Genomic DNA, 24,577 nt, shown 5'->3' with positions numbered 1-24,577 from the left:
AGCAAGCCAACTGTCACCACTAGTCACCTGTCACCACTAGTCACCTGTCACCACTAGTCACCTGTCACCACTAGTCACCTGTCACCACTAGTCACCTGTCTCCACTAGTCACCTGTCACCACTAGTCACCTGTCACCACTAGTCACCTGTCACCACTAGTCACCTGTCACCACCAGCAAGCCAACTGTCACCACTAGTCACCTGTCACCACTAGTCACCACCTGTCAGCAACTCCAGGCCATCCTTAAAAAATTGTTGCTGTACCCCGAGGCCACGACCCATGATTTTTTAGTGGGTAGGTAGGTAGGTCTTTTTTTTTTAGAGGAATAATAGTTGTTTGTGTTTCAGTCTTAACTATAAGGAATGTAAAAAAAATAAAAAATAAAAATGGAACCCAAAATGTCTAAAAAAACTTTAGGGTCGCGGCTATTTTCGTGGGTCGGTCGGAGGACAGCAAACATAATTTTTTAAGAATGGGCCCACCTGTAACCTCGTCATCGCGCGATAAAAAAAAGGATACGACGCCGTCAAAGTCGTCTCCGCACCAGTGCAGCAGCTGCTTGAAGCGCGTGCGGTACTTGCCGCCGCCCTGGCTCTCGCCGATGAGTGACGAGTAGGTCGCGAAGACGATGCCCTTCTTCACGCTGCCGTTCGTGCGACTCGAGATCTTCGCGTACTTGAACTGCAGCGAGGCGGCGCGCGGTGAGCGAGCGAACAACGATGGGGCTTACAGCTGCGTGGAGGGACGGACAGGTAGAGGGACGGAGGGACGGAGGGATGGATAGGTAGAGGAATGGAGGGACGGAGGGATGGGCAGGTAGAGGGATGGAGGGATGGACAGGTAGAGGGATGGAGGGATGGAGGGATGGACAGGTAGAGGGATGGAGGGATGGACAGGTAGAGGGATGGAGGGATGGACAGGGGGCTGCAGGGACGTATGGGTGGGTGGATGGACGGATGGATGAACGGACGGATGGATGGACGGATGGATGAATGAACGACAAAATGCAGCAACACGGCGCGCGTAAGCGAGCGAACAGACAAGAGTGACACGCACACACGGATTTACACACGCCCACGCATACATGCACATAATACATTTAATGCCTAACAATTTTGCACGATACACGATATCAGCATGGGAATACAAAACAGTTACAGATTGCACAATCAATGTCGATTACTAACAGATGCATCTGAGACCTTGAGAAACCGGTCAAGATCCGTCAGATAGCAGCAAATTGTTGGCCTCCCTCAGACATTTATTATTGATCTTAACAACAAACGCATTCTCCTCGCGACCCTAAACTCTAACTACTAACGACTAACACTCGCAGAATTCGGATCACGACGAGCGAGAAATCGGCTACACGCCTGTCCACCGCGGGACATTTCGCGGGGCGTGAGGAGAAGTGGAGGCAGTCGTACCTTGTTCAGGGCGTGCACGCTGATCTTGCTAGCACCGATGTCACTGAGATCACGCTCCGCGTCGTACTTGAGGTCATTCGAAACGCTCAACCTGAAAAAAGTTCGATATTCAGCCACCACGCTCGCATTAACTCCTTAACTCTGTGTATAAGGGTCACTTAAATGCCAAGATCATGTTTTATACACAGGTGTCCATTTTATAGAATCACTATATAAATGCTACCTACTAATACAGGTTTAGGTTTAACTGTACGTTGACCTCATGACTATTTAATCAGACATACAGTACTGAGTACAGGTCTCCCAACTAACGTCATACTCGATGGAAGAATAACTCATACTGATACAAGTATACGTTATTGCAAAGAATCCCAATAGAACCTCACATATATACATTACTGGCAACAAGACACTGAGTCAAGTAAAGTTTACTATTTTACTATTTAAGCCAAGCCTGAATGCCTGCCTATGCAACCCCAATTAATTAAACATTACAACCCTACTAATAGCAAAATGCCTTTGCGAAAAACTGCTTAAAACCTGGGGGCCGTTGTCAGAAACATCGCAAAGTTAATGCTAATGTTAATGCTAAGATAACACTTAAGACTAATGTTAATGTTACGAGAGTAGAGTTGACAGAAACACATCGTAGCTACGAGCAAACTCACAATAACAGGAACTTCATAATTTCATGTCACAAGGCTTGCTGATTGGATGAGAATCGATCACAAAATTCAAATTCATACACATTTATTGTACATCACAGTAATTTATGCATATTATGATGGCTAACCACATATAAATAATATTTGATGAAAAATGACGTGTTCATGAATTTATTCTACACAACAAGACAAATTCTCACACTGCAACACGAGACGCGAGAGTCGTGGCAAGTGGCAAGGTATTTAAAACAAGAGAACAAATGACATACGCCATTTGTAAATGTTTTGTTTTGTTTTATGATCGGTAGATAATTAATGATTTTGACGTGTTTTCCAAGAAAAACACACATTTTATTCATTATTATAAAATATAATATCACTATAATTGTAATTCGTAGTGTAAATGTGTTATTTTCATCTTAATATTAATGTTACGAGAGGGTCTGGGCTCTCGTAATGTTAAGAGGATATTTTCGAGGATTTTTCATTCACGTAACTTTGCGATGTTTCTGTCAACGGTTTACGAGTGGAAGTTAATGTTAAGACTAATGTTAAGACTAATTTTGTTTCTGACAACGGGCCCCAGATTTAAAACAAATACTAATGCATGTATAGCAATTTAAACAAAGATGCGCATTCTTACCACAATGCTCGCTTCCTTCCCATTAGGTAGTTTTCATAGATAATTCCAGCAAGAGTTCGGCCCTTGCCCACACCCGCTCCATCACCTACACAGAGGAGAATGAAGACGTGTTAGTCAGGTACAAGATCAGCGAACTTGATTCCCCTCTAGAGAGCACTCTTCGTGTCAAAGACCCAGTGTTCGACTGACACATGAAGTAACCTACCTACATGCAACCTAAACTCACACTGCCACACAAAGAAAGCTGCTCACAATCTGACTTTACAATGACCTATACCCTTAAACCACAGTGACCTTCACTCTAAACTCACCCTGACCTACGACCTGACCTCTTGCTCACCCCGTGGGGAAGCCCACACGCTGACCAATGCCCTGACCTTACATTGAACTACAACACAACCTTAATCTGACCTATGACCCCCACGTCACGCTCACCTACGACCCGACCTCACGTTGACCTATGACCTGACCTCACGCTCACCTATGACCCAAGCTCACACTCACCTATGAGGAAGCCAGCATGCTGACCTCACACCCGACCTTACCCTGACCTACAACCCGACCTCGCCCTAACCTACGACCCCACCTCGTTCTCACCTATGAGAAAGCCAGCATGCTGACCTCATGCTGACCTACGACCCAACCTCACGTTGACCTATGACCCAACCTCACACTCACCTATGAAGAAGCCAGCATGCTGACATCACGCTGACCTACAACCCGACCTCACCCTGACCTACGACCTGACCTCGTTCTCACCTATGAGGAAGCCTGCATGCTGACCTCACCCTGACCTACGCCCGACCTCACCCTGACCTACAACGACCCCAACCTCGCGCTCACCTATGAGGAAGCCGGCGCGCTGACCGCCGGGCAGGAATGTCTCGTGCTTCTGTGTCGCGTACACGATCGACTCGAGCTGCAGCGCGGACAGCTGACCGTAGTCCATCGTCTGCTCCGGGATGGTCAGCTGGTACCAGACGTCAGGCGGCGGGATGCTGCCGAGCGAGCTCGTCTCCACCACCGGGTCGGGATGCTTCTGTCCCAGCTTCACTGTGAACGGCGGCGGCAGGACGACAGTGTTAGTAACGAGGGTGATGATAACAATAACAATGATGATGATGATGATGATGATGATAATAATAATGATACTAATAATAATAATAACGATAGCAGTAACAATGGCAATGATGACGAAGATGGTGATGATGACGAAGATGATGAATCATATGATGATGATATAAATAATAATAAATAACATTAATAATAAATTTTTTATAGTACCACTGATCGACAAACTAACTGGATGATCAAGCATGACTAATTAACAATATCAAGCCCCGAATAAAATCTGTTTTGAACGGGGATTACTAAGAGAAGATTCCGCAGGCAATGAGATGTGGACTAATCCAGGTTTGTGATTCATGCGGGTCTGACAGCCCCCAGGAGAGGAAAGGCAACTTACGTTTGCTCGGCATATACTCTGCATACGTTTCCGCATGCCCCAACTCCTCCTCTTCCTCTTCCAGCACTGGATCTTCCTGCTCTTTGATAGCATGCTGCAAAAGAGTTCTGCATTAGCTAGCAGCATGCAATACACAGTTATGTACTCACATGTATACTTCTAATTCCAAATTTTCCAACGTTTGAGATGGAAATTTTGTATTCAAACTTCACGATATATGTATTTTACATGATATACATGCAATACTTACACAAATATTTCACAGTAACATGCGCTATTAAAATCAATGTAACATTACTGTTTTTATTGTTATTATTATTATTAATATTATCATTATCATGATTATTATTATTATTATTATTACTATTATTATTGTCATGATTATTATTATTATTATTATCGTCATCGTAATCGTCATCATCATGATTATGATTATGATTATTGTTATTGTTATTATGATTATGATTATTATAATTACCGATGGCGACGAGCTCCTGGGCTTCAATTCCTCTCCGTTCATGAGGCGAGACAGATCCTTCGTGGACAGCGATGCCTTCAGGCTGCTAGACAGCCCCGCGACTCCATTCTGCTCTGTCCTGACGCCGGCCGCTCCCGCCAGCACCGACGTCGCCTGCGCACTCGTCCGCACCACCGTCACGTTCCCCGCACCGCCGCCACTCGCTGTGCTCACTAGCTTGTAGAGGGCGCCGCTTTGCGAGGTCGCGGGCGCCGGCGCCGGGCTGCGCGGCTGCTGCTGCTGCATCGTCACGTAGTGCTGCATCGCCGCGGGGACGGACGCCGCGCGCTTCAGTCCCGCCGTCGTTACGACCCGCTGGAGGGCGCCACCGGACGCGAGCGCCGCGCCCTTGCCCTGCAGCATCGTGACCGGCTGCAGGCCGGTGTTCGTGACGACGCGCTGCAGCCCGGTGGCGCCCCCTCCCGCGCCGGCCGCCATGACGATCCGCTGCATGCCCGCGCCCGTCGTCATGACGCGCTGCAGCCCGGTGGCGCCCCCGCCTGCTGTCAAGACGCGCTGCAGCCCGGTGGCGCCCCCGGCCGCCGTGTAGCGCTGCACGGCCGCGCCGCCGCCAGCCTGTCCGACGACGGTCACCTGCTGTCCGCGCGCGGCAGCGGGCAGCGACTGGTGGATGAGCACGCGCCGCTGCGCCCCGTCGATCGTCAGCGGCACCGACACCGTCCGCGCGCCGCCGTTTGCCGCGCCGCCGCTCTGGATCCCCGAGTTCTTGACGAGCGACTGTATGGCGCTCGCCGAGCTCACCTTCGGTATGGAGATGACGCGGACGGCCTGCGGCAGCGTCGTCGGCCGCAGCGACGCGTTGTTGCCGAGGCTGCTGAGCACACTCGACGACGACGAGCGGCTGATCTGTATGACGCGGCCCTGCGTTGCCGCGGCAACCGCCGACCCGCTCTGCATCTTCACCTGCGTGAACGCACAAAGTAAACGCGTTAGGAGAGAAGGCAACGACGATCGGGGACAATGGACAGCTCGCGTTTTCCCGCGGTTGATACGCGAACCTACGAAAGCTTAGCATTTTCACCGATTAATGCCACTCGAGAGAGATGCGATAAATGCCGTTAGGTGTTATATAGAGTTATATAGACCGTTCTATAGAAGCGGTTTCACTGCACATCACCATGTGCTTCTGGCAGATTTAGATTGCCATGCGCATTCATTGAGTGATGTGATGCGGGGTCTTTTGGTCATGCAGGGTTCGACACTAACCCACGTCCGACCTCGCATATAACCAGAGTGCTAGTAGCCCGACTGGTCGTGTTAGAATTGGTCGTAACCCTCTGGCTAGACTGGTTCGCAACCGCACTGTTTGTCGCAGAGCGTGTACATTGTCTAACAGAGCGTGATGCCGGATACCAGTCTAACCTTCGGCAAAAACAATAACGTGGCTTGCTGCCAGCCGCAGTAGACGATCGATAAACCGTGCGCTCGTGTATGGCCGTGGTAGAATACGAATGCTGCACGTGAACTCGGCCCACGCGTGATTTAAAGCGCGGGAAACAGCATCTATGAATTCATACGATGACCACTCTTATCTAAATAGAGTTTTCCATAACAATTGTCTGGGTCTGGGCTAGTGAAAGTTAGGTCAGGGCTAGTGGTTTTAGTGGTTATATTGGAACTGGCTATAATATTAAATGTCAACGCGTACAGATGCAATTAACTAAACTTGCCTGAACTATCTTTGGCTGGTGGACAACAGTGGAATGAGATGGCTGCTCTGCCTGTGGATTCAATACAGATGAATTAGTCTTATTGTACAGTGAAGCCAAAGTAGACACGTGCACACCAGAAGTCGGAACAAGAACTTCTCCACTAGAAGAAAAATAAACCTGAACACGAATACATACATGTGCAATGGTAATTTACCTGCAGCTCTCCATAGCTCTCGCCTTAGACATAATACACGATATAGTACATGTATACCAGGTTCAACATCTCAGTTATTATAATATATGTTAATAATGGAAATTTATCAATCAAAGAGCGTTTACACCAGTACAGACGTATGTACACTTCACTGAAGGACCCCCCTGGAAATAGCAACATGTCTAGTTTGGTCATATATATCTTGGGAATTCTGTTTTGACAGAGGCTGTCTGGAGTAACTACCAGTTCGTCATCGGCTGTGCTGAGCAAAAAGTCCTCATTCAATCCGGACTCATCCAGAGCTGCCGAAAGCAGGTCCATCTTCCCGCCAAAACTTGCTCTCACGAGAAACTATCCCAGAAACCTGAAGAATTACAACAGTGCTCATTACAAACAACGTACAATTGCGCAGGGCAAACCACTGTCAGTAAACAGAGACTGTAATGGGACCATCCAGCAGAGGCGCTAAACACAAAGTCAAAGACCATTTCGCCCTTTGACCTTTACCAAACACCAGCGGTTATTTCCGAGTGGTTGAACAGTGTTGCTGCTAGTGCTAGTCAACAAAAGTCTCATCAGGTTGTGAAGTATAGCTGCAAAGTTTAGCCCTTACCTAGCTAAACGTGGAAACATTTCAGATTCCTACCTAACTGTAACAGGTGATGCAGGGGTCGAATTAAAGGTTTTCGGGGCAGGGCAAACTTGTGGCCTGAGAGCTTGCCTTGGTTTAATCATAAATCTTACGTCTGTCACCACAGCAAGCTGTATGAGCACCAAGGTAAACACTTCATTTAAAGAGAGGGTATTAAGGTCACTTCCTTTTTAATAATACATTTTATCATCTAGTACCAAGAGGGATATATACACAACACTGAATTTATGACAAGGGCATGATAGCAAACTAGGTGGGGCAGCCACAACAGTTTATTGCTGTGGCTCTTAGCCAATTTTCAGGAGCAACAAGGCCAGTAAGCAGGGTAACTGTGACACCTGTCATTGGTCCTATGGCAAAATTAGAGTCGTTATGCTATTAAGCCAAATATCTCAAATAAAGTGATTTTATTAAGATCTATGATATCTTTTTTTAATGGTGTACACTGACCCTTGGCTCAGTTTTTCCTGTCATTTCACTAGAAAATTTATCTGAATGATTGGCACATGAAAGATTTTATGATGAACTGAGTTTTAAAATGTTTCTAGAGATGGTGCATTAGGCACATGCATAAACCATGCAGTGCACATGCACATGACAAAACCCCCAACACATTAAAGTTTAAATAAAATGAACAGTGACTAACACAATCATTGCTTTTTTAGCAAACTGCTATTGTATTTCAAACTCGCAATAAAATGTCGATGCATATATATAGATCATAGAAGATTTTACAACATTGGAGAATATACTACATAAGTGTTTCCCCTGGCCAAACAGATCTGTGAGGTGGTAAATTATTTTTGGTGTGTTTGCATGTTTCAAGGTCCTAGCAAAGCGAGCACCGCACGTCAATTTTTTTGAAAAAATGGTACAATTTCGTGCATTCTACGCTATTTTGGTCCATTTATAAGCACAGTTCTATGGAAGAACAGTGATTTTCGTCAGCGAGGTGGTGTTTTGGCCAAATATCTCTGTGTGGCGGCTAAGAATTTGAGTGAGGCGGCCCGCCTCGCTCGTGTCAATGCAGGGGAAACACTGCTACATTACCTACACATGCGTTGAGTAAGGTCACTTCAAGCACCCACATATACGCCAGCATGCTGATGAAGAATATACTGTGAAAGGCTTCACTGACATACAAAAATCATGATCACATTCACATTCAAGAATCAAATTCACATGTCTAGAGATCAAAGTTGCATTAATGAGCTACACAGAGTTCTATTAATATGCTCAAGGTACGACTTAATTAAGTAGCTAGCACTGATGTAGGCAAAAGACTCATACATAGACTTCACAAAGTCTTGGTCAATTATCAAATGTATTAACGAGGACCTACAAAGTAAAAAACTGATAATTGGAAGCACTGGTCCTGCCTCTGAGAAAGCACTGATCCTCGTCAGTATGCACTGGTCCAGGATTTCTGTCATAGCAAAGTAAATGACTCGGATGTGGGGACGTTTTTATAGGGGGGGATGGTTCAATTTGGTGATGTGCATGCTAAGGTATTCTTAATAATAAATGTAATACAATATATAATAGGGCATTTAAACAACAACAATATAAAATATATAGATGTTCATTGTTGGATGGCGCTGCCATCTTCATGTACTAATAGTACAGGCCTCGACGCTTATTTTCAGATCTGGTTGTCCTGTCGGGCAACAAGAAGCAATTTTTACTTGTCCGAATTTTGGTTTTACTTGTCCAAAATTTACTTGTGCAATGTACGAGCCGTTAATGTCCTCTTTTGGTTCAGTGCATATCATATTATCAGGAGTGTATAATATAGAGATCTATATTATATAAATAGATATATAAATAGATATATACATATACTGAACATATATAGATAGATGTATATATATATTATATATATATATATATATATATATATATATATATATATATATATATATAAATTATTATACACTCCTGACATTTTTGCCAGTATTCCCTGCGTGCATATAGGCTCGCACATACCTAGGCATGTGCACACGCGTTTGCATGCGTGCGTGCGTGTGTATTACACAGTTACAGTATATATATACCGTATTTACTTGTGTATAAACCGCGCTTTTTGTACACAACTTCAATTTAAAAAAATCAGGGGGTGTGACTTATAGACGAGGCTAAGAAATCTTGTTATGTACCAATGTTTGTACCATTTTCAATGCAAAATATGGGGTGAGACTTATAATATACATGAATTATACTTATACACGAGTAAATACAGTACATGTAAAATCGTAATGAAATTCACACGTTTATGTTTGCATGCTGGCACGCCAATTGTGTGTCATTACCGATTGCAGCTTTTTCCTCAATCACAGGAAAGAGTTTTGCTGTCATCCTCTCATTCCAGCGATGCCCACCCTCTACATATTCAGTAATGAATATGCCCCAACCGACTTATAAACAATCGTACCCCCGGCCACCGCAGTACATAAATCAATGCCGCCCCAGCCAGGGAGGTACGCGCGTGCCGCTCTGAATAAATCTGTAATGTGTAACAGTGGGTGTCTCGGGCTGCTTTTCAGGGACCTTTGAAAACGTTTGAAGTGAGAATGTGGTGCGATAGCGCCCTGGCTCGGAGGATGTTAAGAATATTAAACACACTAGAACTTTTCAGTTGTCCGATCGGGCAACTAGGCAAGAAGAATAACTTGTCCGACATAGACTTTCACTTGTCCCGGGCAATCGGACAACCGTTAGTGTCGAGGGCTGTAGTAATACGCAATTTGATTCGGTTACATAATAATTTTATGACAGTATCTTGATAGTGTAGTATATGTTCGTTTCTTTTCATCAGCAAATTATATTTTTTACTCGTTTCGATACGCTGATGCGTAGTAAATCGGAACAAGTCCGCAAGTCGATTTCAAAGATCAGCGGTCTCTGAAGACCGCCCATTATTCCTATAAATTATCATATTTTATTACGCGTTCGCTGATTGGTCGGGGATGCCCAGTATTATCAAATTAGCAGAGGTTTAACAGCATGACCTAGAAAATCGAACACAACAACCATGGCGGGTTCGTGTACTTCGCATGGACTTTAGGCTTCGGAATTTGACTATTTTTAGTCTATATTTGATTAAATTTACCATTCATTTCATTAGAATAATGTAGAAGGTTAGTAGAGAATAACAAAATAATCAGTTTGGTAAATTTTTTATTTCCTGTGCGGCGATTATCTAGTCGCCCCGCCGGACCAGCTGACACGAGCAAGCAGCCGCCCGGTCGATTTTCTAATCGCCACTGGCGACCGCTAGTTTCTCACGCTGACCTAATTAGATGACACCAACAACATCCTGCACTCTCCATTTGAGTAACGTAGTAGCAAGGGGAGTACGCTGTTAGCTCTAGTACTATAGCCCGCGTACAGTTGTCGCAGGCTATAGAACATTTTATGCCAGGTTCGTAACTGCTCCTGTCCCCCAATGCTTCTCACAAATGACTCACAAAAAGCAAAATGATCGGGCTTTTTAACACTTATTTATCTACATGGACATCTCACCTATCTTTTTGAACACTTTCCACAACTTTACACCATAATGTATTTATGCATTTATTCCTCAAAGTGCTAGCACTACTTGGGTTTCGTTTTCAAATGCTGTTGTGTACACATGTGACGTCACCCGAAATGTAATAGGCTGCATCATAGCTGCCCATGTGTTTTGTCTACATTTCGGGTGACGTCACGCGTGTACATGCATAGACCGAATAATTCTGTCCCATATAACCTTTTTTATATTTTGGTGAGGGTTATATTGGGACCGAACGGGGTTCATTGAAACTTCGTGAGATGGCATGCAAAATGCATGCGCTGCTAATGCGGCCCGTACGCCGCTATTGGCGCGAAAAAAAACCTACCATTCCCTTCTACATGGCTTTACCTTGCTACTGATATGTGTATACATTCACTTTAATCGTTATTTACTTCTTAAAAGATTGTTTTTCAGAAACCCCGCTTCATTAACTTTAGTAAATTACGTTGGCCATTTACAAACAATCAGACCAATCACAGCGAGTCTATCAGGCCTCCTGCAGCGCCACAGATACAAGCGAGAACCAGGGGTATTGTAAGACTCGCTGTGATTGGTCTGATTGTTTGTAAATGGCCAACGTAATTTACTAAAGTTAATGAAGCGGGGTTTCTGACAATCTTTTAAGAAGTAAATAACGATTGAAGTGAATGTATACACATATCAGTAGCAAGGTAAAGCCATGTAGAAGGAACGGCAAGTTTTTTTCGCGCAATAGCGGCGTACGGGCCGCATTAGCAGCGCATGCATTTTGCATGCGATCTCACGAAATTTCAATGAACCCCGTTCTGTCCCAAAATAACTCTCACCAAAATATTAAAAAGGTTATATGGGACAGAATTATTCGGTCTAGCGTGTACATAACAAAATTTGAAAACGAAACGCAAGTAGTGCTAGCACTTTGAGGAATAAATGCATAAGTACATGGTGTAAAGTTGTGGAGTGTTCAAAAAGATAGGTGAGATGTCCATGTAGATAAATAAGTCATTAAGTGTTAAAAAGCCCGATCATTTTGCGTTTTGTGAGCCATTTTTCGTGAAGCATTGGGAGACAGGTGCAGTTACGAAACCTGGCATAAAATGTTCTATAGCCCTGCGGCAACTGTACGCGGGCTATAGTACTAGAGTAGAGCTAGGGGAGTGTTAGATACAATAATGTAACCCAAACCCAAGAGGATAGGGTTACAAAGTGTCCCTATCCTTTCTGCGGAGGAATGCCCGAGTGAATCACTCGGGCCGGTTTGCTGGTGCGTTTTCAGATACTAGAACTTCCAAACTGGGTTTATTCTAAACACGAACCTTTCTCCGCTATTCGGGAACTTACTATGTATCGCAATACTCTGTATTAAACTATATAACCTGTTACAAAAATTCGAAGTGACGAGCGACGAATATACTGAGCGCCATTTCTGTTGACTGTGACGTACGCATTTCCCAATGCGCATAGCGATCGGCAAACGCAGCGCCTCCGATTGGTCGGTGAATCCGCTCTTCAAACCGAAGTACGTCACAGGTCAACAGAAATGGCGCTCAGTATATTCGCCGCTCGTCACTTCGAATTTTTGTAACAGGTTATATTAGTTTAATACAGAGTATTGCGATACATAGTGAGTTCCCGAATAGCGGAGAAAGGTTCGTGTTTAGAATAAACCCAGTTTGGAAGTTCTAGTATCTGAAAACGCACCAGCAAACCGGCCCGAGTGATTCACTCGGGCATTCCTCCGCAGAAAAGGATAGGGACACTTTGTAACCCTATCCTCTTGGGTTTGGGTTACATTATTGTATCTAGGGGAGTGTGAACTGTCAGAACGTTCAACATGAGACTTGAGAGTCATTCACACTCAGTCAGGGCCCTCGCTACCCACTCGCCAATTCGCCAATGGCGAACAAATTAGTAATCTGGCGATTGAAAGTCTTATTTGGCGAAAAAAGTGACGAAACGTAATTTTCCCGTAATAAGCATGACCCAGCAAACATCGATCCTATTTGATCGTCGAAACAGCAACGTTTCTTTTTGCGTGCCGGCACATTCCCGGCGGCGGCGGCGGTTTCATTCCCGATTGCAGTCGCTCCTCATACCAGCGCGGTGCCCACCCCTAGATATACAGCAATAACCACACACCCGCGACTGTAACAATCAGTGCATTTACCCCAGCCCCCCTCCCACCCCCCCACCCCGTACTTCAATCAATGCCGGCCAGCCAGCAAGCATGAGCCACGATGTGCACAGCCACGGACGTGAGTAACAGGGTGCCGCGGGCTGCTTTTTTCGTTTTTTTTTTTGGCGTGAATGGTGAGAATGCGTAGAGCATGCGGGGAGCGCGGAGAATGGGTGCAGATGCGTGAGTCTCCACGAAATGCGCAGCGTGAGACTTAGTAGGTCTGCTAACAGAGTAAGTTTAAACTAAAGGGTGAAATTTTATTTTTGGGGCGCATCAAATGCAGTCTAAGACATTCAAATGTTTTAAATTTTGCTGGGGAGACCCCAGAACCCTTCTACCTCTCTCCCTCCGCGTCTGCCTGCAGAATCCACATTCGTGCCTACTGCACGCCTTTGAATCCATCATGTGCGTTTTTCCCCAAACTGGGCATTACCACCGTTGTCTAATTTTCCCTCAGAAGAAACCCTGGGGTTTAAAAAAGGCCTGTCTCCACACACGGCACGGCACGGCACGGCACGGCAACGGCGCTGGCAAAAGTCAAATGATTTTTACTACGCCTGTGCGTGCACGTGTGTGTGTGCGCGCGCGTGCGTGCGTGTAGGTGTGTGTTTGTGTGTGTACTGTGTGTGAGGTACTGTAAAAAGTAGTAAAACTGATAAGTACTAACTGGGAATATAGTCAGCTTTGATGAGCAGTTAATTTTTCTGGTTCACTAGCATCCCGAAGTTACAAAAGTAGTAGCGTATATATGTATGTGCTGTGAAAACTCTTCTGTAAACTATTAGTATTACTGTAAATAACTATAATGTGTGTATAGTACTGTCTATACTGTACTGCGCACGTGCATGCGCGTGCGTGCGTATTGTGCGTCAGGTACTGTAAAAAGTAGTTGTTTGTGACCCTACCATCCACAACAGTTGATGTGGAGAGGGGTTTTAGCAGACATAATTTGGTTAAAACAGCTCTGAGAAATCACCTGAAAACAGAAAGTGTTGTGACATTCTAACCATCAAAATTGAAGGCCCAGAAAAAGAGATGTTTGACTTTGAAAAGTGCTATGTCCAGTGGTGTGCCAAAAAAGATAGGAGAATTTTCCTGCCAGCAGTGAAGAAGAAAAAATTCAGACAATTTGAATGTCTCTGTCAGTCAGTCAGAGTCATGGTAGTGAATCATAGTGTTAGTGTATCAGTCATAGACATGTGGTGAATAATAGTTTGTTTGCATTAAATAAGTGTAGTTTGTACTTCATGCATATAAAAGTTTGTGAAAAAATAAAAGAAAAGATAAATTATTTATCGCCTGTTTGTTTATGTTCATAAAATGTTAAGCTACAGATGTGGCTAACAGGAATCCAAATTGGCTAATGAAAATTGATTCTGGCTAATTGTTTGGCTACAGAAAAAAAAAACCTAGCTAGGGCCCTGCTCAGTCACAGTAAAACGAAGAAGGGGCTAATAAGTAGAAGTACAGTAACGCGAACGCAATCAACGTATTTGCGCGTTAACAAGTAAAGAAGTGATTATTAAACAAATTTAGCCAATGATCTCGAATAATCCTCATGAAAATGACTCATGGCCATGCGTTCCAACTATGACATTGGCATTGCATCTCCCGGCCAACGTGACTGCGAAAGTGAAATGATAATGCGCAGTACAGGAGAGCTGGGCTTTTATTTATAATACATAGTGAAAAAAGTACTCATTGTAAAAGAACCTCCACAGTGGACAAGATTAACCATTCATGCATCACTAAAAGTTCATTTCACTGACCTTATGGCTGCTGAACTTCCTAATGAGTTGAAATTGGACAGACGAAATGACTTAACAGTAGAAATCGGTTCCATGTTACATTATCGATCCCACAATTCCCCGAACCGGATCAGAAGAAGATACTAGATACGACCGCCCAATATTAAGCTGCCGCTTATGATAAGGGTTGGGAAGGAGCATCTGTAATATTAAGTTTAATCAGTCACCAACCGGTAAATAGATAAATAAAAAAGTACATACATGTGATTATATAATATATACATAATTATATATACGTGAGTGCGTGTATGTGTGCGTGCGCGAGTGGTGCGCGTGTTCAGTTACATGGTATTATTTTTTTGACGACGATACCTTCCAATACAATTCTAGTTCCCACTCTCTCCCCCCTCAGTCTCTCGGCGGTTTCATAATAAGAAAGATGGCGGTGCACTTCGCGCTATTTTATGTTTTGAAATGTTTGCATCAGTCACCGATGAATCATAACTAATACATGAGCATTTCCGTGACATTTCTTTCTTTCACGCACAAGGAAGCGTAAGTGAGGTTGTGTGTGTGTGGTATATAGTCCGATATAGAATTATAATAATATAAATTATAATTCTGTCGGTCCCCGAAACGGTGAAGACGGGCAGTCTGAACACACTCACACTGTCACTGTCAGCAATAACAAGCCCGCACGTACAGCACACACGCGGCGGCCCATTGACTATTGTAACAACATGGTGCCTAAAGGCCAAGACACACTGCAGCGACAACGACCGACCGTAACGACAAACGACTTTTCAGAAAATTTGAAACTATTCAGTCTATTGTTTCCTATGACTTAACCCGACCAGGCTGTGTGACTAACGTCAATACACCGCCTGACATCCATCCATTGAAAAATCTTGTAGCTGTACAAAAACTACCGAACAATTACGTATATCTCAAATAAAATGATCATCTAAGCATTTCTGCCTTGTTTTGTATCAAATATAACCTTCACCTTATAGTATTCCAGCGTTGTTATTAAAACATAATACCTCAGTTTGCTGTGCACAGTGTAAAATATCAAGAGCCAAACCGAAATTTTAACTAACGCCAACTGCCATGTTTGCATGCGCATGATTTTCGAACGGCACGCGGAAAACCCGAAACGACATAACATACCATAGCGTTGCTACTTGCGTTGGCGCGAGCATAAAGAAGCATCATATACTCGTATATATTAAATATATAAAACATTGAAAACCAGGAATCGTCAATCTACAACAACTTAATAATTATCATTGCGAAGATATGTACTTGCGTTGTATTTGGCCTACGCACTGTGAAAATCAGGTCCATTGCTGATTTTAGTTGCACTGAACATGGCAGACATGGCGGCTTTCTGGTTGTTTTGATCCAATTAATCTCAGAAAAACGGCATAACTCAATAAATAAGTAGCGCCAGTAGCGCCCAGTTATCCGCGAGCAAGCCAGAGGTTTTATAGATTCGTTTGAGCTATTACATGTGACGCTAGTGTGTCGATGGTTGGATACCGAGCCAACTACAAGGAATTGTGGGCAAGAAATTGAAACGGTATTCTAACCCTAGCAATACCGTTTCTTGGAGCTACCTATGACTATGAGTATGAGTATGAGCCATTGCACACTGACGCGATCACGACCGGCGACAGCCTCGACGACAAAAATATTTAGAAACGTTTCTATTTCCTAGCGACTTTCGCCGGCGACACTTTACAAATGGCCAATCACAGCCGTTTCCATCGCCACGGGACATCGCCATTAGTCATTACGTCATAAAATTTTAAACCAATGCTAGCCAGGAAGTAGACTGGTCCCCAGCGCTAAACTCGCACCGCCTGTCAGAAATAGTGGGACCGCGGCCCATCTAACCAAAACGTGCAAGGCTACGGTCAGCCATCAGACGTTCGTATAATATGCTGCCTATATATTACTTTATTATATTATCGTTATACATAGAGGCGTTTTTACAGCAATTTATTTAAAAGCAGCAGCAGGAGTTTTTTGCCGTTTGCTCATGTGTGCCACTGGCACTGGCACTGTGGTGAGTGCCACAGGCACTTGGGACAGAGTCAGTAAAAACTGAAAATAATATGAACACATTCACAAATAGGCTTTAATTACTACCGTACCCCTCTGTTACAGTTCCACTGTTGCGACACTGTATATCAACTTTCCTTCATAAAAACCTATGTAAAAACTAACGCGAACGCTCCGCACTCGCCGCGGCGAGTGTGCTGTGATGCTATGATAATATATATTATATAGAAGGTAGGAAACTCCGTTTCGCGATTTCCGACGATCACTCCTCGATTCTTTCAAATTTCACAAACTTATCAGGCACCTACCACCTCCATCTTGGGCTCAAAAATGTATACGATTCACGATTCCGATCGGCCCCGGTAGTCGAGGGCAACGCGTAAACAAATCACGGCAGTTTATGACGCGTCCCGCCTGCAGCCAATCGCGCTCCGCGCCGCCCTCGACTACGGGGCCGATCGGAATCGTGAATCGTATACATTTTTATGAATCAGCACGAACGGCGGACTTCTGAGTTTGAAGTCACATTACAAAGCAAGGTAGCACTTCTCGGCCACGCGTAGTTACATAGTTTTGTTCAGTGGACTATAGAGGGCAGAATGAGCCCAAGATGGAGTGGTAGGTGCCTGACAAGTTTGTGAAATTTGAAAGAATCGAGGAGTGATCGTCGGAAATCGCGCAAACGAGTTTCCTACCTTCCTTCATATATATATTATTATCAATAGCGTCAAGCACACTCGCCGCGGCGAGTGCCGGGAGCGTTCGCGTTAGTTTTTACATAGGTTTTTATGAAGGAAAGTTGATATACAGTGTCGCAACAGTGGAACTGTAACAGAGGGGTACGATTTGTGAATGTACGTTCATATTATTTTCAGTTTTTACTGACTGTCCCAAGTGCCTGTGGTGAGTGCTGGGTGAACGTTGTCGTTACGGTCGGTCGTTGTCGCTGCAGTGTGGCTGCGCCAGTCGCCGCAGCTTTGTCGTTACGGTCAGTCGCTGTCGCTGTCGCTGCAGTGTGTCTTGGCCTTAACTCGCCGCCGCAGTTTCCACAACTCACCGTTTTCAATCAGTTACAACTCCGGTGTTCCTGCAGGTGGGCCACTTTCCAACTATCGTTGGAATCGCGGAAGACTGCTGAACAAGCTACACTCGCCATTTTTGACAATCGGCCCGCCAGAATGCGCTCAAATCACAGAAATTTCTTAAATATACATGCAAAATGATACTTCAGATGCTACCAGGCAAATGGGCGGCATGCCCGATCGCCGGCGGCTGAGCTGATTGGTAATGACTCGCCCGCGATATCAACAAACGTAGTTGCGCAGCCTGTCTGCACGTTAAACTTGCTGCAGCCATTTGTTGCAAAATTGTAGCTTTCTTAAAATTTAACCGCTCCTGGTTCAATAACACCTGACTCACCTAACCCAAGGCTCGACACTAACTTTTTTTTCCAGTGGCCCGAACGGGCCACCAAAATCATTGATTTTCAATTTTTGGTGGCCCGAAAATGAAATCTGGTGGCCCGAAAAAAAAACAAAGAAAAACATAAATCTTTATTTCAATCTCGTATTGTATATTATTTGAAAATTGGGCCGTCTGATGCACTTGCACAAGTCTTTAAACAACCCCACACAATAGCACACACTGACATTGATGATTGAGGCATACATTTGAATTATCCATTCCACGGCATCAAATTTTCACCAGAATCTTGCATACCAATTTTCTACTTTCACTCATTATTTATCTAAACACGCGCGTGACGTATCATTAAACCGTGCCCGCGGTAGAATGCTGCACGTGCGTACGTGTGCCCTCGCTCCGCGAATTGCTCGCTCTCTTTTGAATGAGATTAGCACGTAAGAAACAAATATTTTTATCACATAGACACTTTGAAATTTTAGTGGCCCGATCGAGCCACCAAATTTTAACTTTTGGAAATTTTGCTGGCCCGACATCAAGTTTTGGTGGCCCCGGGCCACCGGGCCACCGCTAGTGTCGAGCCTTGCCTAACCTATCATTGTTTTTTATTAATGTTATAGAAACTGCCTGTGATCCACATCTGGGCTGATATAAGCATTCAATCATGTCAGCTAAAACTGAGGCAGCTGGACAGGTCCTAACCAGAGCAGTGAAATACGACAACGAAGAAAAATATGCAGAGTCCTTGATATGTTATCAGGTAATTTATTAAATATAATTTTTATATTCATTCCTCCAAAAATACATTTTAAACAGTAAGATATTATCACCTCCATTTTCTCCTCACCCTCTTAGCAACCATTCCTCAACCCTCTTGGAGTACAATTCTTACCCTCGTAGCCACCGCATCTCACCCCTCCTGACAACCAATTCTCACCTACTTTCAGGCACTTCTCACCATCGTAGCAACTACTCGTCATCCATCCTAGCAACTGCTTCCCATCCTCATAGCAACCGCTCCTCACCTTCATAGCAACCGCTTCCCACCTTCCTAGCAACTGCTCCTAGAAATTGCTGCACACGACGCACCTTCTATAGCAACCGCTTCCCACCCTCATAGCAGCTGCACGTCACCCTCTTAGCAACAGTCTGCTCGTAGAAACTGCTGTCCACGCACCTGTTATAGTAATCGCACCTCAATCTCCTAGCAACCGCTCTTCAGCCTCCTAGCAACCACTCTTCAGTCTCCTAGCAATGGCTTGGCCTCCTAGCAACCACTCTTTAGCCTCCTAGCAACCACTCTTCAGCCTCCTAGCAATGGCTTGGCCTCCTAGCAACCACTCTTCAGCCTCCTAGCAATGGCTTGACCTCCTAGCAACCACTCTTCAGCCTCCTAGCAATGGCTTGGCCTCCTAGCAATGGCTCGGCCTCCTAGCAACCAATCGTCAGCCTCCTAGCAGCTGCTCTTCGGCCTCCTAACAACCACTCTTCAGCCTCCTAACAACCAGTCTTCAGCCTCCTAGCAACGGCTCGGCCTTGCACAGCCACGCTCACACACGGCCCGCTCGTCTCATCTCGCAGGAGGGGATACAGCTGCTGCTGGACGCGCTGCGCTCCATCACCGGCGACGGCAAGCGGCAGAAGCTGCGGCAGAAAATCAGCGAGTACATGGACCGTGCCGAGGTGATCAAGCAGCGTGTCGAGCAGCTGAAGGCCGCTGGCTCCTACCACGAGCAGATCCACATCGAGAACAACTCGACGGGCCACAGCTACGAGCGTCTGTTCGCGCGCTTTCTCGACGACGACGTCGGCGTCGTCGAGGTCGAGGACCCGTACGTGCGCACGCCGAACCAGATCTACAACCTGCTGCGCTTCTGCGAGCTCGCCGTGAAGCGCTGCCCGAACCTCGGCAAGGTGTCGCTGATCACGGGCCAGGAGAGTGACCGTGACACCTACCAGCAGCACCAGCGGCTGGAGGAGCTCGCGCACAGCCTCGGCGAGCGCGGCGTGAAGCTCGCCGTGCAGTACTCGGCGACGCTGCACGACCGCGAGATACGCGTCGACAACGGCTGGATCATCCAGATCGGCCGAGGGCTGGACATCTACAAGCCGACGGAGAGCAAGTTTGCGATCGGGTACTGCGACTACGATCTGCGCAAGTGCCACGAGACGACGGTCGACATTTTCCACAAGAAAAACGTGAAGAACGGAAAGTGACCGAACTCAACTGTGTGTGTGTGTGTGTGTTAGGGTATTTGTAGTTTGTGAAAAGAGTTGGTTAGATTAAGGTACTGCTCATGAGATTAATTTAAAATCCTAAATCAAAATTTGTTTAAATAATTTTGCATTTAGGAACGGACGAGGAAGTTGTGTTTGGTTACAATGCAAAAATATTTAATCTGTCAAGTATAACAAAACAAAGTTAAAGAACCAAGGCAATGTGATGTAAACTATAAAAAGAATTCAATGTGAAATAGTTTTGTATTATTTGTTAGACATTCCATATGTGCTTCAGTATATGTTCTGGCTTTTTAGAATAAATTGTATATAATATTTAGGGAAATCGTAGCTCAATATCAACATGCATAGATTATCTTCATTATATTTATGTATGGTGCATTTCATGTAATATATGTGTAATAGTGCAAGTGGCTAGAATAATCATAGGGCACCCATCATTTGTACTTTTTATATGTGTTTCAATTGATAATAAATTTAATCACGTAAATATGTATAATAAAATATGTGGCTTTTAAGTTATCAAGCATAAATATGCAAAAAGTATGATAAGCATATGTACAGTCTAGGTATTATTAGCTCGTGATATAAGCTAATAATACCTAGGTTCTTGATTAGCTCCCCATTAATTAGCTTATTAGCTCCTAATATGCATATATATATATCCATGGGTAAATCAATAGATGGAATAGGTTTATCATTTCATGCGCTAGTGTCGAGCCTGGTATGACGCAATTGCCAGGTCGTAATATAGATGCTCATGAGAGTGCTATGTCCCCCAGCGTAATGCCCGGGAACGTACCCTGGTAACTATTGATCTGGTTTAGGGTTAGTTTAGGGAGTAGGCGATCCTAGACTCGTTGATGGAGTAGGCGTAGGTAGTCGCGAGCATATTAGATAGTAACAGGGTACGTTCCGGTATATCGAACCTACCCAGGGTACGTTCCGGCAGTACCTTGGGGACAGTAGACCCTGCTCAGCGTTACGGCCGATAGTAGTATATAAGGCCTCGTGCATGTATGGTGTTGTAATAGCCACTGCTCTAATTAATGGCCATCTCGCCACAAAATCAACGACTTTAACATACGTACAGACGTACGTGCTATTTTTGGCATATTCGCCTGAAAGAATATACTATAAGCGATGCATAGAGGCATTACAAAGGATATGATTAAGTTTACGCGCCCTCCTGAGTGAAAGAAGATGATTAAATTCCTATGTAACCAGGTTTAAGCTCACTAGAAGTGAGCGCCATGAATTTTGCAACTGTAAATCAAATTGATATCATCGTACAATTACGGCCACGATGTGCAACAGATATTTGGACAAAGGCTAAGTATGCGACAGAGGTGAACGTTGTTACCAGTTTTTCATGTTTATCTGGTAGCCTTTGAAATAATGTTTTGCTACAAACAACGCATAAATGACAAGATTTACCCAAACTCCCAATAAGACTACGCATTAAAGCTGGCCTGGATTAATCTGACCAGGTTTTCAACACTGATTTTTGTGATCTAGGTTAATCAAGGCTGCAAGTGCCATCTGATTCACTAAAATTATGGTTGGGATTTGTATAGTTACACAGATTCTACTGACACTTGGATTTGACGTGAGATAATTGCACAGCAATTTCATCGCCCATGCAGGATGCAGGAGGGCGAGAGGCTAAGCGAAGTGTTGTGAAAACATGGCTTCCTTTAAGCACATGTAGCGGGTGGGGACCATAATTTATTGTTACGATGGCTTTATGCCTAAAATAGAAATGTACTCTGCTGCGTTTATTTTGATATTGTTCACACGAAGCACTGTAATACTGTGACAGTTCGCGCACTCGTATGACTTGCTGATGGTGAAAGAGCTCGTTTATTGAAGCTTAACAGCAAGCTAAGGGGGACACTAACAAAATATAGTGGGAGAGATGAGAGCAACCGAGAGAATGAGGAACGAAGTACGTCTTTCTTGATGTTATGTATGGACTATGTATGCGGAAATGGGCAAAAGACGTGTTTTCGCACAGACAGCAGGAAAAATATTGTCCGCTGACTACTCAGGCGAAAGCAGAAGAATATGTTTGTGTGTGTGGGCGGTCTATATAGCGCCTACAGATGTCTGGACTGTGATGTGAGATACGCCCTCGGAGAGCGCTCTCAACTCCTTTACTTATACGAGCCTGCAGAGTAAGTCGAAATCACGTGCACAGTGAATGCGGCCGTGCTCAGGCTGCCCATGAACATCTAAGCTGGCGGCAACTATGCAGAGCGGAATCAATTACAAGTTGCCCGCATAGGCGAGCACGCGCTCATCATAACTGTCTACGCTGCGGTGATCTCTGTGGTGGAGTGGAGCGGATTCTAGTCAACGCCTGTAGTCCAAGATGTGTTCACAGCCTACACATACACGGCGAAACAGTGAATGCACTAGGGATGGTATCATGGAACCTTCTTAAGAATGTTCGTTGGAATCCGTTATGAAGTTGCACGAGATGGCGCGGTACGTTTAAGTGTCTTCACGATTAAGATGGAAGCTCCATCCTTCGTAGTAAGCACAACTATTTGCAAAGACAGATAGGTAAGCCCTTCATCCATTTCCCGTGAATTACCTACGCAAAGGCCTACAGCTGAAATTGCAATAGAGAGCTGCCACCGTGCAAGCAATTAAGAGCGCAGGCAAAACTGGCAGGCCACTCAGTGGCGATACGTACGTTAAGTGTAAATATGGACAGTACATGAATGACATACGAAATTATAACGATTTAAGACGGAACATACACTTCCTTTAACAAATTTAGCGTTTTTGAAAATTTTCACGTGTGACATTGTAGCCTCATACATCCAGCATGTATAGATTCTACTAGCAACCCGGGCAGTCAAAATTCTTTCTAAACAGACAGTCAACAAATCCAAAGTTTAAGCGCTCCTCTTGAGGGTCAAAAGGTTATACCGACACTACTGCTTCGCATGTCAGGGCAGAAGGGATCCTTTCATGGTCCTTTCATAAAGGCCATAAAATCTGGTCACGGTCGCTGAACAAAAAGTTTTTTCAATCGCTCCGTCAGACAATGTCCTCAGAAAATGTCTAAAATGCTGCCCTGTGCGCCACGTGACGGCTTTGACCTGTGAGCTCCAATTTCGCACAGTGATGGCTTTCCTCCCATGATGGCTATACCACCGACTATCACGAGGCCTATGTCGAGCCGTTTAGATTTGTGCCGCAATTCTGCATTTTGCCTCTATATCCTTAGTAAGGAGTGAATGTTTCCCCCTTCTTTTACACGCTCTATGACGCTGACTTTGACGACCCTCAGCTCTCGACAATCGCCAACTGTGTGTTCGACTGATTTGGTCCCCCACATGTCCGAATATCGTGACGCGCGTACCGGATCGACCGTTACAGATTTGTGCCCAACTGTTGAGCCCGCCGTACGATGCCGAGACGATCGACGATCGGACCGACTCGAACGACACGAATCTAGCCGATTCTAGCAAGCTGCACTGACATAGTCCAGATGACTAAATCCCCGTGTAGGATCCAGAGCTAACGCGCGTGTACAGCAGCTACATTACCGCATTGACTGTGTCTACCACATAGAATGGGCAAACTGAGCATCATCTGGCGGCATTGCACCACTGTCCCTATTTACTGATGTTCGCGGTCTCTTTACGTATCTGAACACCGATGTGAGTTCAGGACGGTTTATCTTGTGGGCGTAATGTAGCCGACAACTAATGAGTAGGAACAAAAGCTTGCCGTTTAACATGAACGCAGGCCGATGTTTATTTAGTTTCCCTCAACCTGCCATAGGTGGCAGCCACATGCCAGTGATGATACTGTGGTTTGACAGCTAAAACAGATAGATTATGATAATGACACACCCGCACCCTCGTGAGAGCCCAACATTGCAATGTTGATTGACAACTATAGCGAGCCAGCGTCGAAAGCGACCCGCATTGGTTGAAAATGTCTTTAAAAATATAGCAGCCATACTGCTCAATATGGCCCGTTTAAACGATTGTTGGATATCGTCGGTAGATACCACCTCACCGAGCGATAGTAATTGTCTATCTAGCGGGTCTTTCTTTTTGATAGTTCGGTAGGTAACCCTTGCCAACTTCAGTCTATCAGGAATGCTCCCCG

At 44.8% G+C, this 24,577-nt stretch overlaps 2 protein-coding genes across 2 annotated transcripts in view; one reads left to right on the top strand and one right to left on the bottom strand.

Annotated features, from left to right (window-relative positions):
- LOC106806535 (protein strawberry notch homolog 1-like) overlaps positions 1-14,813 on the bottom strand; it is a 47,918-nt gene extending 33,105 nt beyond the window's left edge. The window contains exons 1-9 of the mRNA XM_014808510.1: positions 14,738-14,813; positions 6,849-6,969; positions 6,410-6,460; positions 4,680-5,642; positions 4,202-4,295; positions 3,580-3,789; positions 2,737-2,821; positions 1,429-1,519; positions 521-682 (exon numbers count right to left, since the gene is read on the bottom strand). Of these exons, the coding sequence (XP_014663996.1) occupies positions 521-682; positions 1,429-1,519; positions 2,737-2,821; positions 3,580-3,789; positions 4,202-4,295; positions 4,680-5,642; positions 6,410-6,460; positions 6,849-6,926 (1,734 nt within the window). The 5' untranslated portion in view covers positions 6,927-6,969; positions 14,738-14,813. The remainder of the gene's footprint in view (positions 1-520; positions 683-1,428; positions 1,520-2,736; positions 2,822-3,579; positions 3,790-4,201; positions 4,296-4,679; positions 5,643-6,409; positions 6,461-6,848; positions 6,970-14,737) is intronic.
- Positions 14,814-15,130: 317 nt separating this feature from the next.
- Positions 15,131-20,949, top strand: LOC106806566 (MIT domain-containing protein 1-like). The gene is made up of 3 exons (XM_014808558.1): positions 15,131-15,271; positions 18,826-18,965; positions 19,787-20,949. Exons 2-3 carry the CDS (start codon positions 18,870-18,872, stop codon positions 20,420-20,422), a joined length of 732 nt encoding a protein of 243 aa, XP_014664044.1. The 5' UTR covers positions 15,131-15,271; positions 18,826-18,869; the 3' UTR covers positions 20,423-20,949.
- Positions 20,950-24,577: the final 3,628 nt, after the last annotated feature.

This window comes from Priapulus caudatus, unplaced genomic scaffold, assembly GCF_000485595.1.
Source record: "Priapulus caudatus unplaced genomic scaffold, Priapulus_caudatus-5.0.1 Scaffold167, whole genome shotgun sequence".
In the NCBI taxonomy this organism is placed as follows: domain Eukaryota; kingdom Metazoa; phylum Priapulida; class Priapulimorpha; order Priapulimorphida; family Priapulidae; genus Priapulus; species Priapulus caudatus.
This window is presented reverse-complemented; position numbering and strand designations above follow the sequence as displayed.